The following is a 19850-nucleotide window of genomic DNA, read 5'->3' on the forward strand; positions in this document are numbered from 1 at the left end:
TATTAGCAGTAGGATTGAAAGCCTTTGCTTGGAACCAATCAGAAGGAATTCTGTCTTTGTCATATTTAAAGTTAGTTTGTTGGCTGCAAGCCACACACGAATTCTCTCCAAATCAAGATTAATACAACTATTTATTTCGTACATCGTACATCCTTGGTTGGGAATGCTGGAGGCAATTAGGCAAATCATTTATATACAATAGAAATAAAAGGGGCCCAAGAATCGTTCCCTGTGGAACACCACAGCGAAGGAACATTTTGGACGATTTATTCCCGTTTACAAGACACGTTTGGGTTCGGTTTTTTAAATAAGAGCAGAACCATTGGTTTGTGGAACCCTGAATACCATAAGCTTGTAATTTTGAGAGAAGAATAGAGGGATCCACAGTATCGAAAGCCTTCTTAAGATCTAAAAATACAACGGCATTAATAAAGCCACGATCGATGTTTAAAGACCAATTATCAGTCGCCTCAATCAATGCAGTAACTGTAGAATGAAGCGAGCGAAAACCGGATTGGTGTCTACTGAGAGGATTATTTTCATTTAGGTAATGATACAACTGATCATAAATAATTCGCTCGAAACCCTTGGCCACAACCGGGATAATCGAGATCGGTCGATAATTAGAAGGATCACTCCTACTTCCTGCTTTCTTAAAAAGAGGCGTGATTCTTGTATTTTTCCATTCATCAGGAAAAATACCAGTATCGATCGATTGATTGAATATCAGAGCGAGTGACCAGGAGATTAAATCCGGACATTCTTTTAGAAGTCTTGCTGACACAGAATCGAGACCTGTAGCCTTTCTCTTGCATAATTTATTTAGGTGGGACAAAACGTGCGATTGAGTCACACGCTGAAAACTAAAAGAATTGCTGGTTTGGTAAATATATTCATCGAAAGAGGTGCCGACTTCCTCTATAACCCTGGACAGTTCGGGACCGATTTCTGCGAAAAATTTATTAAAACCCTCTGCGATTTCGGTCGAATTCGTTATTCTCATTCCATTGAGCTCAAGCTCGTTAATTGCAGCTTTATCCGATTTGCGGCGTGTCACCTCATTGATAGTTTCCCATGTCTTGCGCGAATTTCCATTGTAAGCTTCCAAATTTTCATAATAATACGACTTTTTTACATTCTTGATCTCATTGTTCACTTCATTACGCAACTTCTCAAAATTATTCCAATCACTTGGATCACCCGTCCGCAAAGCCTTAATTTTAAGACGATCTCTCCGATACATCAAATTCTTAAGCTCAGGAGTAATCCATGGACTTTTAGAAGCACGAACGTATTTAGTGTGGAGTGGAGCATGCAGATCACACACTACTAAGAACAAAGTTTTCCATTTCGACCACATTTCATTGGGGTTATCCATTCCCATGAGATCAGCCCACAGTTGAGCCAAGATGTCCGACCGAAACCTATAACGATCGAAATTTTTAAATTGCCTATACGAAACAGTACTATTTCCCTTGACGGCGGATGGCAATGAAATTTTACGAAAAACATAAATCAAACTATGGTCACTGATTCCGACATGAAATACTCCAGAGCAAGATACATCGTCCGGGTGACTAGTGAAAATAACATCAATTAAAGTGCTACTCACAGGCGTTACTCTTGTCGGTTCATTAATAAGTTGTTTTAGATTATAAATATCAGTAATGTTTAGTAACGCCTGGGTATTTACATTATTCAGAGATGATGGGAGCATATTACAATTAAGATCGCCCATAAGGTAATACTCTTTCCCTTCAGCATCCAGCTTTCCAACAAAAGATTCAAAATCAGAAAATAATTCAAAAGGTGAATTGGGAGGTCTATACCATGTAGCAACAATAAAAGACTTGCTTCTTGGTTTGCTAATTTCGATAATAAGGCTTTCAAGTTGGTCAAATACGAGGTCCAAGCGAACATTATAATTAATATTAGAACGAACATAAAAGCAAACCCCACCTCCATTTCTGCCGTTTAGCGGTCGGTCGCGGCGAATGATATCGTAACCATCAATATTGACCTCATTATCGGCGATAATTTCATGTAATCGAGTTTCATTGACTGCTAGCAAATCGAGGCATTTACTATGCAAAATGATGCGAAGCTCGTCGATATGTCTCGGGAGACTAGTGATGTTTAAGCAGGCCATTTTAAAGCCACGTTTGCTAGGAATCAATGTTTGAGTATTAAAGGAAAATATATTAGGAGGGACAGAATGGACGTGAGAAGAGGGGCTTGAAGGAGACCCTTCAAGATCCGAGCAAGTTGCTTGTCATAGGTTTAAATGAGAAACAAGATTTTTAACTAATAGCTTTGTACCTTGCAAAGGTACAAATGCTGTTTAATAGTGTTGGTCAGCACAACGGTTCCAGTCTCCTTGTGGTCACTCAGGGCTTGGCGGGGGCGGATCTAGGGGGAGGGTGCAGAGGTGCGCACCCCTACCTCCCTGAGAAAGGGCGAGTAAGATCGTTTTCATGTGACGTCATCAAATTCCAAAATCCAGAACAATATTCTGAGAGATCGTAGACTCGAAACCAACCGCTGCGGCATGTACTAAAACCCGAAACAACGAAACGAAACCACCGAAACCACCGAAACGAGTAAAATAGTAAGTAAATAAATGAAAAAGTTAAAAAAAAGCCTTGATTTCTAGCACGTTACTATGGCAGCCGGATCTCGTACCCAGATCCTGCTCTTAAGCTAAATGTGTGACATCGTAACATCACAAACCTGGAAGGTGGATGAGCGCAAGCCTGTCGAGCAGGAAGACATCGAGAAAAAGGTGGGTATTTTCACATTCTGAATGGTATTCTAGCTAAAACAAGAATTCTTGAGTTCCCCCGTTTGGTTTACCTTGAGACTCTCCTCCCCCTCCCCCAGAGTCTGTACGGACGGAAAGCCTGACCTTACCCATGGAACTATCACGTAAAATCGCCTGAATATCTTTCCGGAAATGCTCAAGTTGTGTCCTAAATATCACGAAAAAATTGTGATATTGTGAAAAGTCCTCTAAATACCTCTTATTTTTTTGTTTAAAAAATAAATCGAGTTTGGATCACTTATAGGCTAAAAAAATTCATCAAACTATTCTTGCAGTAGTAGGATTTGAGGAAGAAGATTCAGGCGCTTCCATGCTGTCAGCATCCGCCATTTTGGAAAGTTGAGCAATTCATAGAAAAGTGTCCGTTGTCCGTATTAACCGGTCTCCGCTACGATATGCGGGCTAATGTAAGAGAGAATAGATGAGTTTTCATCACGACAAACATAACTGTCGGCATGAATAATCATAATGTCTTGAACACATCTGTGCGGATGTCCGTAAAGAGGGCTTCTGCTCTAGTTACAAAAACTAATTAAACTATATGCCTCTAGTTCATTTTTGAAGTTCAAATGTTACTCGTACTACTTGTCTAATCTCGTACTACTTGTATATTGTGACCTTTTTATGTGTAATATTTAATATCTCATGAAAATCTGTCACCGAATGATAATGTAAAGGTCGGCACACTGTTGCAGGTACAAAATTTTCTCCCCGCCACACATGCATGACTAGTTCAGCTGGTTTGAATACATGCGTCATAAAACAGGGGGAAATGGCCTCAATTGTCAATGTCACATCGTGTACTCTCGCAAACTGTACCCGCTTTGACACATTGTTATGCCTCAATCCGCTTTGTGTCCACCATTCCTGCAACATGCGTCCCATGCTTGCACACGAAAGGGCTTTCACCGACGTCCCCGCCACATGTCCCCTATAGTGAGTGCCGAACTGACCTATTAAGAGACCTTAGAAGTAAAATACTTAGTTTCGTACTGCGTGCATGCAGTAGTAGATTGATACCGCATAAGCTACTAAGCTTTAATTTTAATCGTGCTTAAATGAAGGCTGGCTGTCTGTTTGTCTAAAAGGGTCCTAAAGGTTGTCTGTGCCTTTCTTGTGGTCGTGATTTCCAGCGTTCACTTGCGTTCATTGACTTGCATTGATCTTTGTTCACTTTGATCGGGAGAAGTTTGCATCCGACGCACGAAAATAAAGCCGCAGCAGGAACCATAATCGGGTGCCCGATTATGGCTCCTGGCCGCAGCCATAAAGTCAGCGGCCACCCAGTACACCGCTGTTACATTTCAAAAGCTGCCATTCTTGAGAGCCCAACATAGGTTTGGCGGGATGCGGGATGAAAGTAAACGTGAAGGCGAGATACAGGATGACAAAACTTTTAATGGCGAGATGCAGGCTAAAAGGTTTTCCTGGTGCGGGATGGTTTTAAAATTGACGGCGGGATGCGGGATGTAAAACGGAAAATCACACGTTACAGGCGCGATCGAGATAAATATCCTGACTGGGGCGGGATGGCCGGATCGAGGCAAAAATAGTGGCAGGATCCGGGATTGAATGTTGGACCCTTACTCCTAATAGACGGAATCTAAGAATAGCTATGACACTGTGAAGTAGATATGTGAAAAACTTTAACAGTATGTGTCATATTGGAAAACTAGTTAGATTTTGCCATCGATATTATTTACTTTCAATGTATAAGTCAATGAATATTAATGCAACGTTTATCATATCTGAAAACTTAAAAATAAGTCGAAAATATAGCTTTGCACCTGTATACGTGGTGATGAATGTATAAACTGAGAAAAGGCGTCAAACTAAAGAATATCTTGCACTATGTATCAGAGATTTTCACTTTTACATCTAACTCACAGGACCTGAATTTCAGCTCATAATCCTCATATTATCTCTAGTTTTACGAAAATAACTTATAATTAAGTTGTTTGGCGAGGCTATATAAGGTATCGAGGGAAAAAATTTCCAAAAGTACTCGTCAGTCATACGGAAAAGAGCCAACCGTGGGACAGGCATCGCAGTGGTGGTGTGTGTTCTGTGCATGAATCAGTACTTTTATTTTTAAAAATTGTCGCGGAGTTTCCTCTCTTATCTTTTGATCTCAAATTTGAGCCGCAAAACCGGTTTTTATAATAAAAAGAAAGAAAGAAAACGGAAACAAAGAGAAAGCACCTGGGCCCATGGTAATCTGTCTCGATTTATGGTTTACGCAGTATACCCGAGTAATATAAATCCAATCTATTTGAAACAGGAACCGACAAGTCCCGAAGGTCAGGCATGGCACGTTTGGTTTAACCCCCACTTTTGTGACGGAGACCAATGCAATAGCGAGACGGTATATATATATTAACGACGGTAAAACGAAATAGCTGTAAAAGGAAGAAAAAAAACTGTTTGATTTATAACTTCCTCAAAGTACTCCTGTTTGACAGTTACCGGAAGATGTGCTCACTCCATCCATAGACTCATGACTCATCATTCAAACACGGAAACACAATAAGTTTTAAGAAATCAGGCCTAAAACATTCAGATAACCATTTAAAGCAATGTTCTTGCACTCGATGACCTTGACTAACTTGTTCTTTTTGTCCCGCGCACGTTGTCTTTTTGATATCCACTGGACGTGGATATGAATATTGCATCGACTCGTTTTCCATCTGGGTTGAAGAAATCGGTTGAAGAAATCGGCTGAAGAGATTTAAATAATGAAGTTGCCCGGAAACTGGATTGGTTAGAGATTGCAAACGCTCAATGTTTACATCACGTCCTCGCTAACCCCTCAATGAATATTTTATACGTGTTTTTCTCGAACATGCATTCCTTCTGTCACGTAGCGTGTCTATTTAACACTTTCGATAAAGAACAGTGTTCAAAAAGGAGAAGCCTCTGATTTTAACTCTTAATCTGTGAGAATGTGCCACTTTTTATTTTTTTTCACCCCTCCTTTCCCGTTCTTTTGACACCTGCCTCGAGCAAGTCTGAAATTAGAAACTGAGATGTATTGAATCTGCGGCAACGGACATCGTTACTGCTACCGGAAGAGATGAATATCGGCCATCTAAAAGCCAAAACAAAGCAGCATAAGAGTTCTTTTTTTCATTCTTTCAGGGAGATATCTGCTGCAACATGCACATTTCTTTTTCGTTTTTGAGAAAGGAAAAAAAAACACAACTTGTTAAAATGCAGCCCCACACGTTGGTAGATCGATCTCAAAAACAGTTTTATGCTTTGGGAAGTATTTTTGTGGGTATCAGTTTCGGCTAAAATTATTTTCCACTCTATTTCACTTAGCTGACTTTAACGGAGGCCTTTAAAAGATCTCATATTTCAATAATTTAACATGCAAATTACGAACCTCATGCATTTGAACAGGTTGTAAACAATCTGCTTGAAAATAGTAGTTGCCAACCACAAAATATCGTATTTTGAACCTTTGCCGACAAGGGGTAAATTTACTAATGCTCCGAAAACGAATTTCAATCGATAAACAAAAAGCAGTTCATCAAGACCCCAAAATTTTAGAGCTCGGTTTTCGTGTCGACATAAAATTCAATGCTGTATAATTTTCTCGCCGATATAAACTACATGCAAATTCGATGATGACCGATTACCCTCGTATCACCAACAATTTTATTTTTCTGTCTTTCATTTTCACTCAAAGCAAATTAAACCTCATACTTACATGATATTTTCATATGTACAAACTTTTCACTATATTAGCGAACCTAACTGTACAAGCAGTGCTTTAAGATCGGACATTATAAGCTTACCTTAACGCTTAAAACGATCTCGATATCTTTAAACGCAATATGCGGTAGATTAAAGCTAAAAATTTATCTGCTATTTACAAAGAAACGGGCGAAGATTTCTTACGAAAGAGTTCTAAATTGGTTCGTTCGTATATCAGAATGTCTGTGTGGTTTTGTTCAAGTATAAAAGCTCTTTTAACATTATGAATAAAACATAATCTCTGTACAAAATCCAATGCAGGCTCACTGGACATATAAAAATTTTTAGTTCACTGCGGATCGGTCCTTTTTTTCTCTATTCCCAACCATTGTCTTTTATCATGTGTGCCATTTCAATGATGAATTTCCCTTCTTTGTACTTTTGGCTGTTCTCAAAGGCATGTTCCTATAAAAGCAAAGAAAAAATAGGAAAAAATTAGACCACTCATTTTAAAAGAGTGTCATATTTTCAACATGGCGATAAATTTGCATTTCATCATTGTTTTGCTCCGACCCCGCGAAAAACCCACGCAACAGTACCAGAAGATCGACTGAAAATCTCGCGATGAATTCGAATGGAAGTGAAAGAAGAATGAAATTAGACAATTTACTCACGTATTTCCATCCCAAAGTTGTTTTACAGCACTCGCAATAAATGTCGGCAACTGCGTGTAGTCCTGTCAACAAAACTCGTTCTTCGGCTGGACCGCAACCAACATTCACTCTGCGAAGAAAACAAAGCCCAAACGACTGTCAAAAGATGAAATACGTCCATAAAACTATTAATTCACCACTGATATATCTGTAGAATATACTCACACTTTATTGAACAAGTAAGCTCGGCCTTGGCTACCTTGGAACGACTGAAATAAAATGAATTGAATCAACATGGCTGTTGTTCTCACGAACCGCGAAGGATGATCTCTTCAGACTTGTAAGTCAATTAATTTCGGTAAAGATATTGCGCCTACCTTTGAAATAAGTTCGTCGTGGTTAGCCAGGTGAGCTCGACAGTGAATGCAGCTATAAGTTCTATGACAGTGAGGAAGATACGCTTGAAACGTTTTCACCATTATGGCAAAGGAAATGGCATAGACCTCTACCAAAACGTCTAAATGTTTCGAAAATGAAACGCTCCAACGAAGAGAACGACACCAATGAGTCTAAAGTGCGAGCACCACTCAGTTAACAAAGTACAGCAGCGGTAGGTCAAATAATTGAGCCTAATCGAAAATGCAACTTTCACATTTTCCTTCGCAAGGTAAACTTTTTCTGTCGCATTCAATGTTGTTTTGAAAATTTGTTTCTCGACGCACGTGACAACAAGCTGGGCTTTTGTTCATTTCCACCAATTAGAACGTAGGTTTAATAACCTGAGAACAAATGACCAATCAGAGCGTTCATAGTAATAAACATTAGAAAAGAGAAAGGAGGCTCGATCGAACCGGAAATAGAAAATCACGGACGCATTGCGTCATATTTTTCCACTTTCCAGTTCCGTCAACAACGCACAAGGGAGTTTGAAAACATTAATTGTCCTCGGGTTATTTTAATTTCCTTTAGTTCAACTCAATCACAGCAATCAGTGCACTTCCAGGATATTTGAATCAACTCCGAGATTCTAATTTTCGTGACGGAAGGCATGTTCCTGGGTATGTTGATGTGAGCTCCAGCTGTGAGGGTAATACGGATTCAGGGCACGATTCAGTGATACGCTCGAGGTATTTTGTAATAATAATAGCTCTAGAAGGAAAAAGAACTTGGTCATATTCTTAATCATCTGATAAATAAAATGCCAGTTTCCTTGCGATATTGGTCGTGTGAACTGTTTGGATTTCGCTGACCCTGGGATATCAACAATCGTGTTGCTAGTGATTATAGTCCAGATGGCCCTGGGAGTTGTGCTATATCTGTTGGAATTCTCGTTTTTTGGAGATTCCTATCTCTCTCGAAAAGTATAAGAGCACTCTAAATATAGAAATCTTCGAAGATAACCGAGAGAACTGGCTCGATTAGTGGTTTCTACGAAAAGCGCGGGAAAGAATTCCGTGACTTTATCACGCCACTTAGCCTTGGTTGAATGAAAATCAGGACAATAATCACTGGCCCTTCTGTGATCACAAAAGCACGTTATCGTAAGCATCACGGTGCAGCTGGGCTTACTACAACCCTTGGGGTACCCCCTTCCATTGTTGCGGCATGCGGCATGTAGACACCCCTAATAATCTTAGGGAGGCTATGTACCTCAAATATATTGCATCGATATGAAACACAGACTTTTTTTTTGCCTAATTTAATTTGTAGTATACGAAACGCACGTCTTGATACTTCAAACCATCCTTTGTGGGGTGAGGTGAGTGTGATTACCTTTGCAAGACAACATGCCCAGCCTCCTTCCGATCAGCACGTCTTGAAGAATCTGGGTACAAGTTAAGTCTTTCCATCATCTCGTCTGGGGAGGAGGTCACGAAATCCAGCACCACTATTTCAATGATGCCTCCACTTCCCATTGTGTGGTGCTGCGCAACGCCCCCTACACCAATTAGTTCTTATATTTTACGACTGTATACCGAACACTTCACCGGTGATTTTACTCTCCTTGACCAAGTGCCCCTCACTGACCTGAGCGAAAAGGAACGAGAGAACGTACTAGGGATACTGTGTACCGGAGGTTTTGCACAATCGAAAGTCATCCTGGGCAAAGAGATAATGGATTCGCTGCCTAATTTAAAAGTGATAAGTACTCCGAGCACAGGCATAAATCATATTGATGTGGAAGCAGCTTCTGCACGTGGAATCCGTGTAGGCCACACGCCAGGACATTTCTTAAGTGACAGCGTCGCAGATTTTGCATTCGGGTTACTTTTGGCTTCTGCAAGATCTATTATAGATGCAGACAAAGTAGCCAAGTCATCAAATATTACTTCTCTTCAGGTATCGGTAGAATGTACAGCTAGGTCCGCAACGCGTACATGTGTAATGAAACTTACCATTATCAAAGCAGGAGGTCTGAATGGGAGAATCTTGACCTCTTGACCGAGGTCCTGAGTACAAACCAAGCGCAGTGAGGTCTGCACACATGCTCGGGGTCAAAAACAAAAATTTGATTTGTTTAATTTAACTGGTTTGTACTAGCTGACATTTTGCCAGCTTGTGAACGGCAAAAAGCTTGCACCTTAGGTGCTTGTTGTTTCGTAAATCAGTCACCATTTATCTGCTAGGGTGCATGCATTTGCATCCCATAACAGAAATATTCACAACAGTTCTAAGTCAAGAGCTGTAATCTGAACCAATTCCCACTGGTTTGTTTTGCCGCCTGACTGACTTGAATCCTTGAACTGCCGATTATTGAAGGATGTCAGTCTCAGAAGGTTGAATAAGTTAACATATCAAACTAAGTTGTGCAACAGCTTACACCAAACATCAGTGATTAGAATGTCACCAAGAAGGATCTTACCAGTGTGCCAACCAATGCAGTAGTTGAAATAGAATTTTGCAAGTTCACTTGTCCTAATTTGGTTAACTGACACTAGTGGAATATATTAATTTGCCATAGTACTATTTTTTTAAAATGTATTTTTCTCCAGCATCTTGCTCAGTTTATTCCTCCTGGTCATCAAGTAACTGGATCTACTATTGGCATTGTTGGTTTGGGAAACATTGGAAGAGCTGTTGCTGAACGGGCTAATGGTTTTAAAATGAACATCTTGTATCACAGTCAGACTCGAAAAGAAGAACAGGAAAAATATTTAGGTGGGAAATAACCAGCTGTTGCTTTCTCTTGTCTTTATGACCCCACTCCATTCATCCTCATCATCATGACGTAAAGATTGTTAATCATCATCATCAACCATAATCATCGTTAGTAACATCATAGCTGCTCAGTAGCCGAAGAATAAATGAAACAAGCACCATAACATAAGCCCTGCATGGTCAAGTGTAAAGGGCATTGAGCAGCATATCAAACGGAATAAAATATAGTCCCCTTTGACCCTTAATCATGTCTATAACAAAATTCTCGATCGTGATTGGTTCTCCGCATGCCTAATCGTCACGTAATCAGCACGCAATTACATGGGTGTCCAATTACAGGTATCCAATTTGAACTTTTTGTAATTGGATACCTGTAATTGGACACCCACAGGATTTGCACATCAATTATGCACGCTCTCATGGCTTCCTTCGCTCTGTTTCCTACAGTTTTCAAAGCTAATGAAAAGCGCTACAGACATTTTCGCTCAAATGAAGTTCTCAAAAGACATTTATAATTCAGAAAATTTGTTCCAGATACGATTAATTAGTAATTGGACCTCATGTCATACAATTCAGGGAGTAATCGTGCTCGTAATTTCAAGTCGGCCTTGCACTTCATGCTTGTCTGATTTTGAAACTACTTGCAGGATTACTCCCAGAATTGTACTCCACTCAGTCCAATTACTATTACTAATCAGAAGGTATTATAATTTTCCTTTTGAAATCCCACCCTTCAAGAATTTAGAATGGTGAATTTTGATTTTTTTGCAGGGGTTAAATTCTGTGCAGAACTGAAGGCGCTCTTGACAGAATCAGACTTTGTAGTCTTGTGTGTACCACTCACAGCACAAACCAAGAACTTAATTTCATCTAAGGAGTTTAGTTATATGAAGCCCACAGCAACCCTGATCAATGTAGGCCGTGGGGGAACTGTCAATCATGATGATCTCACTACAGCATTACAGAACGGAGTTATCAAAGCAGCTGCCCTGGATGTGACGGAACCAACATCACTTCCAAGAGATCACCCACTGTTAACCATGCCAAATGTGATTCTTAGTCCACATATTGCAATGTATACAGCAAGCGCTCTAGAAAAATCGTGGTTTACTGTACTCGAACATGTGAAGGCCGGAATCAAAGGCGAAGAACTACTTTACCCAGTGAACTGAGTCAGTCTACTGATAAAGCTTGGCAAATATATTTAATACCAATTAAGTTAAGAGAATATTCTTTTCAAAAAGGTAGTGGTTTGGAAGGTTATAGAACACATGCTTCTTGTAACATAATTTCTGTCAAGGGACCACTTAATATTTTTAAAAACAAAAACATTTTCAGTTCTTTGTCATGTTTTAAATGCTACTAGTGTCCCTGTTAAACTTTTTTACTGAAAAATAAACGCTGCCTATGAAGAAGAATCAGAAGATTTGTTCTCTCAAGACCCTTTGATGACTGCATTGTCCTATAAACCACACACCCTGAAGGTAATATTTTCACACCAGCATAATATCATAAATTCATAATAATAACACAAATTATAATCCATCTAATATTTTAATTCGCACATGATTAGTCTAAAAGTGCCACATGACTGAATATTCCCCAACTACAACTGGGGAATATCTGAGTAATATTCCCCAATTTTCAAAACTGCGCCATGTTGCAAAAAATATATGAAGGATAGTAAACACAAGCCTCCACTTGGTGCGAAAATATGCTCACATATTTGTCCTTGGACATTATCTGTTGCTCAAAGCTCACAATATTTTCCACAAGCTACGTTCTCGAAAAAATGTTTGCTTCTTGGAACAGATAATGTCCGCAGAAAAATATCTGAACATATTTCCGTGCCAAGAGACCATGATCTAAGAGAACACATCCCCCATACACGGGCCTCTTCCAATGATAATCTTTTTCAATCTAATTTTAGTGCTTGGTCAAACTGTGAGGCTATTTTAGTAAAGACACCCAGTTGGCCTATTTAATTGATGTAATAACACTGAAAGTTTAATTTTGACAGTTAATCAAATATGCAAAAACTTGCACCTGGATCTTTGGAGTGCAGTTCATAAAGACAGAGGGAGAAAAATTCTAACTGTCTGGCACTTTAAAAGAGCTTTCCAAAGATATCTTATTCACTTTAGGCCATTCAGTACTTTTTGAGAACGACTTTAGAGTGGGTTAGAATGGAATTCTTGTCAGCAACTATAGCGCCTAATGAGAATCAGTCATGCAGAGAAATGACAAGATTAATAATTTTTGAAGTAAACTGAGGATAAACACATAGAAGATAATTTTCCTGCCCAGCACTTTGAAAATGCTTTTCAAAGAGGCCTCTTTCGATCCAAACAATGTGGTAGTTCCAGGGAAACTGTTTTTTCGCTTTGGACATCCAAACTCTGGTAAATATTACACAGCACTTTCGAAATTAATTATGTAAAAATTTGCATCCGTATTTTTGGAGCGAAAGTTCTAACAAACTGAAAACAAGTATTTTAGCTGTCCTGCGTTTTGAAAAACCTTTCAAAAGAGATGTTTTTCAATTTAATCCGTTCAGTACTTTTCGAGAAACAACTTTCAAACGTGTTTATTGGAATGCAATTCTTGTCAGCAGCCATGGCATGGTGCCTCATGTGAATCAGTCATGCAGAGAAATGACAAGTAGACTTAGGATAAACACATTGAAGATAATTTTCCTGCCCGGCACTTTGAAAAGGCTTTCTAAGGAGAACTCTCTTGATCCAAATGTTGAGGTAAGTCTGGAGAAGCAGCTTTTCTCGCTGGGGACATGCAAACCTGGTAAATATTACACAGCACTTCCGAAATCAAATATGCAAACATTTGCAACAGTTGTTTCAAAGCAAAAGTTCTAACAAATGCGAAACAAATATTTTAGCTGTCTGACTTTCAAAAGAGGTACTTTTCGCATCAATCCGTTTGGTACTTTCCAAGAAATGACTTTCAAGCAGGTTAGAAATTAGAGTCTTGGCGCTTTGTGTTAATCATTCATACAGGGGAATTAATTTTTAACTTTGGAGAAGCATGTATAATTTTCCTGCCCTGTGAGCACTTTGAAAATATTTCCAATGCTAACAGTGTGGTATACATGTAGTTCAAAACAAACTTATTTTTTCTCTTAACCCGCCAGATTTTCAATTTGGTATTTACTATAGCAGTCGCGACCCGATGACACTTGGCCATTGCCTGCACGATCTTGGGACCGAGACTAAAAATAACTTTGACAACGTGATGTGAAGCTTAAAATAGATTGAAAAAGATTATCATAGGGCACGGGGATGTGTTCTCTCACCTCGTTTTCTCTTGTCCGCACCAAATGGAGGCTATTGTTTATATAATCTTAAAGACTGGTTTTTGACATGTTAAGGCTCAGACTGAAAAACACCAAGGTAAGGGATTTGAGAAGAAAGTTAACAAATTAGTGCACCAAAGAGTAGGATTAAAACCTGTCTAATAATACATTGTAACATTGTGATACACACAGTACACATACACTGGATTGTTATGATTTATTGATAATATATGTTCATTCATACATAAATACTTTGATATCAAGTCTCTAAAAATTGCTTTCCAAATAAAATAAAGGATCTCTTTCCTTCTTCAAAAAACATCTCATTCATCTATCATAAATGAATTTAATCATCTATTCTGTTTATACAGACATACAATATAGTCATCATTTTTACAAAATTCTTGGTAAGATGAAACTCATTAATTTTACTTTGTTGTTTAATTTGAGCAGTTCAAATAAGGAAGCACTAAGTTAGTGTGAGTGGTGATTTCCCTACAATTTTTTCCAACAAAAGAGAGAAGAGCTACTGAGCGGCACCCTTGAAGTGAGTCATAACTACCAGGTGCACAATATTCTGCCCCCTCAAAATCTCCTGAGAGACCTGTCTGTGGTTCCAATAGAGCACATCTTTACCATTCACACTCTTTAGAAACATCCGTACCTGCATGGAAAGAATTCAAATATCCTAGTCAATTGTTGCACAGTGTATATCTCATGTTAGTATCACCCAAATAGTGGACTAATGCAAATCCTACATTTTTATTGGCTACGCTACCATAGGGCTATTAGTAATAGTCCTCGAGTAGTGAAATTGGCGCAATCAAGCGTGATGCTTTCTTTCATTTTATTCCCAAATAAATATTTCTTCAACTTGCATTTACTAACTTTATTATTGCCCTTTCTGTCCGACTAGTTGGGTGATACTGAAACAAGTAGACCCTTCGCCCTCAAGGGCCACGGGTCTTATTGTTAATTATACATTCAGATTATGGGAAGAAAAGAAAAATGGTATTGCTAAGTAAAGGAAGGTGTGGTAAAGTCTGCATACGGGCAAAGCGGCCCATCTTATTTCTGGTTTCTATCTAGCATGAAGTGACTAACAGTATTTCTACTCCCCCCTGGATGAGATGGTATTTCATTGCAGGGTTACCCACTGCATTATATCCACTGATCTGCGTGGAGTCGAGAGGCACTGAGAGTAAAATGTCTTGCCTGGGAACACAACACTGTCCCTGGCCAGGCCTGGAGCTGGGACCACTTGATCTGGAGTCAAGCATGCTAATTGTAAGGCCACAGTGCCTCCCAAGCAAAAGGTAGTAGAAAAGAACAAAGTGAAGAGAGAGGGAGGGAGGGAGGCAGAATAACCTTACCAGCAGCTGCAAAGGACTGAGATGATCGCTCCACCCACCTTTAAACCAGCAGCAGCTGCCGGTCCTTTAGGATCTATTGTTTGTACGTAGACAGGACTGGAGCCCCGAACAACAAAACCAAAGCCTACTGCATCACTCTTTACCTACACAGAGACAGAACCAGAGTTAATAGCTTTAACAAATTGACGTCAGTTTTTTATGTGTCTGTCCTTGTACTGATGATGAATTGCGTCATAACATTGTTAAAGTGGCTGTGGAACCACGGGCCATCGGGAATAAATGAGGGGAGAAGATGCCATAAACTTGCCGTAAACAAAGATAAGTGAATTTTATTCAAAATGACATGAACATTGTCAATAGCTTTTCTCGCTTTTTGATTGACTATTTAGAAAGTCCATAAAATCTCTTTGGTTAAAAAGTTGACAGCTGAAAGTCGAACTTGAAAGTTTGCATAAATTAAAATTTTATCCATCTGCACTCTTACTGATAAAAAAGAGCCAATCAGCACACAAGAAATAGGACAGTTATTGTAAAAATGTTTGACTTTTATAGCACTCATTTGAAGCATGTAGATACAGCTGCCTTTTATCATTTGCCCTCAGCCTGATGGTAGCACGTTTGTTGTTGTTTATGATTAGAGACAATATAATAATTATTGTTCCTATAAAGAAAGAGAACTGGACATCTCCCTATAATATTTAGAAAATAGCTTAAAGAAAATATGTGTACTGACTGGTTAAAAATTGTGTTTATAACTTGATAGAAACACAGAACTAGCACAAACTGTTGATGTAATGATGGGGCAAGCAGAGAGAATTTATCTTTAAATGATCAAAGTAAACAAGTTGTTTACCTTTTTTGTCATGGAATTTTCTATAAAAAATGGAGAGCATGTTCTCTGTGTTTCTATCAAGTTATAGAAACACTCGCGAAAGTTGGGGAGAACTCAAAAGAGCTGTGGAAGCACCTGTATGTTGGCTCATGTTCCCACCACATTTCTCGTTCTCCCAAACTTCCACTTGTGTTTTTGCAGTACAATTTTCTATTTCTTAAATGTATCTTATAATGCTTAAAATGTTCCAAAAAACAGCCATGGCAATAATAAATACAGAAGACAAATGCAAGGAGGAAAATGACAACTTACAATGACATTCTTTGTGATATAAGGTCCATCTGGATCCAACAGTTCTGCTGTAGTGATTTCTCTTAAAATAACTTCAAACAACCAAATACAAAATTAAGTCACACTTACATATGTTATGGGTGAACAAAAGTTTCAGAATAGAACTATGAACAATGAGCATGAGATCAAATTATTCCATGCAATATTGATACCTGGTCTGGGTGACTGGTTGTTTGGGCTGCCACTTGATGGGAAGAAATCTGGACTATCAGGCGATCTTTGGTAATCTAAACAGTTACAAATTTACAATCACTTATATGCACCATAGTACAAGGAAATAATACATGGAACCAAGACTTGATTGGATTTGGTTTTGCTCAATTCTGATTGGTCACGCCAGGTGGTGAAAGTTCTTTAACCCAATCTCAGTTTGGTTCTACTGACTGCCAGCCAGTGAGGGTATTAGTTAATAAAATGTCTAATTCTTTAAGAACACATAATGACATTCATTTGATAATAGCTGGTCTCTGAACCCAATCTCAATTCATTTAGACATGCTTGAGAAAAAAAAAGATAGTAATATTGTAAGCATTTTTTTTTTATCCTTACCAAATGGCTCTTCCAACTGAGGCCTTTCTTTTGCAAAAGGGACTGGACTGGATTTTTGTGTGTTCAGAGGAGCGGGGATATTCCTTCGTCTCAAACTCCTTGGGGAGCCTGGAAGCTTGTCATCAACAATCCCCAGTGCATCGATCATCTTTTTATTTACTTCCTTGTCAATCATAAATTGATAAAAGACATTTTCATCTCTGAAGTGAAACTCATCTGTAACTGCGTGATAAAAGAAAGTTCAGAAAACTTTAACAAATAATTTATAAGGAATCTGGCAATGATCCAAAGTCTTGCAAGGACTTCTTTAATGATCTATCAAAGTCCCTTGGCAGTTATTAGTAAGCATACTGACAAGTAATAGTAATAATAAAGATGACTTGCAATAAGATAGGTTATACCCATTTCTTCAGGCAGGAGTGCTCATTGCAATCTTCATACCATCAATTTTGTTGGTCTAGTACATGAGTTTATTCATTCAAATTGCACTTGAAATAATATTAAATAATTAACATATGATTAACCCAGCCTAAACTATGCATGTTTATACACTCTTAACTGTCAACTTCCCATCCCTGCTTACCATGCTTAATGATTCCCTGGTCTAGAAGTTCTCTTCCAAGTATCACCCCCTGCCCTCTGTCAGAAACTTCACCATTTTGTATTAGCCAGTCTACCAGCTCACGGCCTGTAAAACAGTTCCTGTACACAAAGTCATGACAAGGACGTGACTTAATCAGCTGACAATCCTCATTCTTTGCCCTGCACAAAAACAAATAATTACCAAATTATTATTCTTTGAAATCGAGAACTACTGGTTTTACCAGTAATTATGTTATCCAGCCAATAAAGTCATTATTATTATTATTATTATTATTATTATTATTATTATTATTATTATTATTATTATTATTATTATTACTAGTAGTAGCAGTAGCAGTGGCAGTAGCAGTAGCAGTAGTAGTAGTAGTAGTAGTAGTAGTAGTAGTATCATTATTATTATTATAAATATTCTGCTGCACTGAAATTAAAAAGAATTATTGTTTTAGTATATACATACGAAGTGATGTCAAAAACAGACGAAAAGGAAACCATTAAAAGTCAATGTAATTGACCTCTCAATTTATGCATGGAAAACATGCAAACTGCACTGAGCATGCGTGAAACTATTTAAAGAATTTTTGAACATGGCAAATCTTGTTAACCTTTGATAAAATCCTCATCATACATACTCTAGTGAAATGGTCTTTTAACACCATTCAAATCAGCAATCTTACCAGTAATCAAAAGAACAAATTCACCATTCAATCAAAGTTATCTTTTTCACTTGAGATAAACATTGAAAGAGCAGTAGGGGAAGAATCGATCTGATTATATTTCGTATTTGCTGAAAACTGATTGTTTTCTTGCGCAATGATGTGAAGGTGCTTCATTAAAATATAGCACTTGATGCTTCTGCCGATGAACCCTGCCAGGACTTGAAATTAACCTTTTCATTTGGGAGCCAGCCGGCGAGTAACGGAAAATTTTGGTCGCCAGATCGTAAATTTTGGTCGCCAACTTATCTTATATATAACTCACACAAGAACATGATTTTATAGTTTACTTTGCATGCAAGAAAAGTCACAATTGAAGAGCGAAAACAATTAGAAACAACACCTGTAACACTTAGTTATAAAGCTACCGTTGTTCTCAAGTGATATGTCGATGACACAACACTTATATTAGACGGGTCACGTGAATCTCTCCTTTCATCCCTTGCAGTGCTTGACGATTTCAGCAAAGTCTCTGGCCTCAGACTCAATGATAAGAAAACGGAAGCTCTATGGATTGGCGCAAGTATTGGAAGTGATAAAATTCTGTTATCGGGAAAAGAGCTTAAATGGCCAAAAAACAAAGTAAAATCCCTAGGTCTATGGATTTCAACAGATCCCGAACTATCTGCCTCTTTAAACTACAATGAGAAACTTGAAAAAGTGAAAGAAATCCTGAGATGCTGGAAATACTGCCGACTCACATTGTTAGGGAAAATCACTGTTATCAAATCACTAGTGGTCTCCCAATTGGTTTATCTACTCTCGCCTCTTCGCTCAAACTACAGGGTTTTAAAAGAAATAAATGATTTACTCTACACTTTTCTATGGAATGGTAAAGGCGACAAGATAAAACGGAAGGTAATGATCAATGATTTCGGTGGTGGTGGCCTAAAAATGATTGATATTAGTTCCTTCAATAAATCCCTCAAAACCACATGGATTAAAAAATATTTAGATAACAACAATAAGGGAAAATGGAAAATCTTTTTTGATATAACCCTAAAAAAATATGACTGTCAAAACTTTTTTTCCTACAACCTCAACGTTAGAGACACCTTATCGACAATAACAACTTCGGATGCCTTTTTAAAAGAACTATTAGGAATCTGGGCGGAAGTTAACTTTGAACCTGAAATAACATCGAAAGATCACTTTCTGGATCAACAACTTTGGCATAACTCCCTAATAAAGATAGCCAACAAAACAGTTTTTTTTAAAAATTGGTTCACCAAGGGAATAACTCGGGTGAAACATCTTTTAGGACCGGACAACAACTTTCTCTCGTTAAATGATTTCTGCTGTAAGTATGAAATAGACCCTCGCCCTCTCAGCTTCTACGGATTAATATCGGCTGTAAAGTCTCTTCGGACTGATTCTAATTTTCAAGATTTACAGAACACCGACCACGAATATGAGCCACTTACAACAAGAATTTTGCAGGTCAAAAAAGCAACTACAATAATATATAAAAAACTGATTAGTAACAAGAGTTTAATCCCAGAGTCAAGTCAAAAGAAGTGGCTAGAGGATTGTGGCCTACCAATAAATGACAACATAAATTGGAATGCTGCCTATCTTTTAGCTAAGAAATGCACAAAGAGCACTAAGCTGATAGAGTTTCAGTTTAAATTCTTACATAGACGTGTACCAACCAATAACTTTTTATTTAGAATAGGTCTACAGGGCGATGAAAAGTGCAGTTTTTGTCACACCTCCTCTGAGTCAATAATTCATCTTTTTTGGTCATGCCGCCAAACATCTCACTTTTGGAATAAACTTACCGAATG

At 38.3% G+C, this 19850-nt stretch overlaps 3 protein-coding genes across 3 annotated transcripts in view; 1 reads left to right on the forward strand and 2 right to left on the reverse strand.

Annotated features, from left to right (window-relative positions):
* Positions 1-4911: 4911 nt before the first annotated feature.
* Positions 4912-8294, reverse strand: LOC145464510 (protein yippee-like 1). Its single transcript, XM_081448423.1, has 4 exons — positions 7551-8294; positions 7399-7442; positions 7195-7303; positions 4912-6985 (listed from the first exon to the last, which is right to left on the reverse strand). Exons 1-4 carry the CDS (start codon positions 7650-7652, stop codon positions 6896-6898), a joined length of 345 nt encoding a protein of 114 aa, XP_081304549.1. The 5' UTR covers positions 7653-8294; the 3' UTR covers positions 4912-6895.
* A 31-nt stretch (positions 8295-8325) lies between these two features.
* On the forward strand, positions 8326-11769 carry LOC145464509 (putative 2-ketogluconate reductase). The gene is made up of 3 exons (XM_081448422.1): positions 8326-9513; positions 10167-10332; positions 11104-11769. The coding sequence occupies exons 1-3, from the start codon at positions 9070-9072 to the stop codon at positions 11502-11504; spliced, it is 1011 nt and encodes a 336-aa protein (XP_081304548.1). The 5' UTR covers positions 8326-9069; the 3' UTR covers positions 11505-11769.
* A 43-nt stretch (positions 11770-11812) lies between these two features.
* The window catches only part of LOC145464508 (DEP domain-containing mTOR-interacting protein-like), a 13056-nt gene continuing 5018 nt past the window's right edge, over positions 11813-19850 (reverse strand). Inside the window, 6 exon segments of the mRNA XM_081448421.1 lie at positions 11813-14306; positions 15054-15158; positions 16160-16230; positions 16351-16425; positions 16748-16969; positions 17331-17509. Coding sequence (XP_081304547.1) covers positions 14169-14306; positions 15054-15158; positions 16160-16230; positions 16351-16425; positions 16748-16969; positions 17331-17509 — 790 coding nt within the window. The 3' untranslated portion in view covers positions 11813-14168.

The sequence above is a fragment of the Orbicella franksi genome, chromosome 12 (assembly GCF_964199315.1).
Source record: "Orbicella franksi chromosome 12, jaOrbFran1.1, whole genome shotgun sequence".
Classification (NCBI taxonomy): Eukaryota; Metazoa; Cnidaria; class Anthozoa; order Scleractinia; family Merulinidae; genus Orbicella; species Orbicella franksi.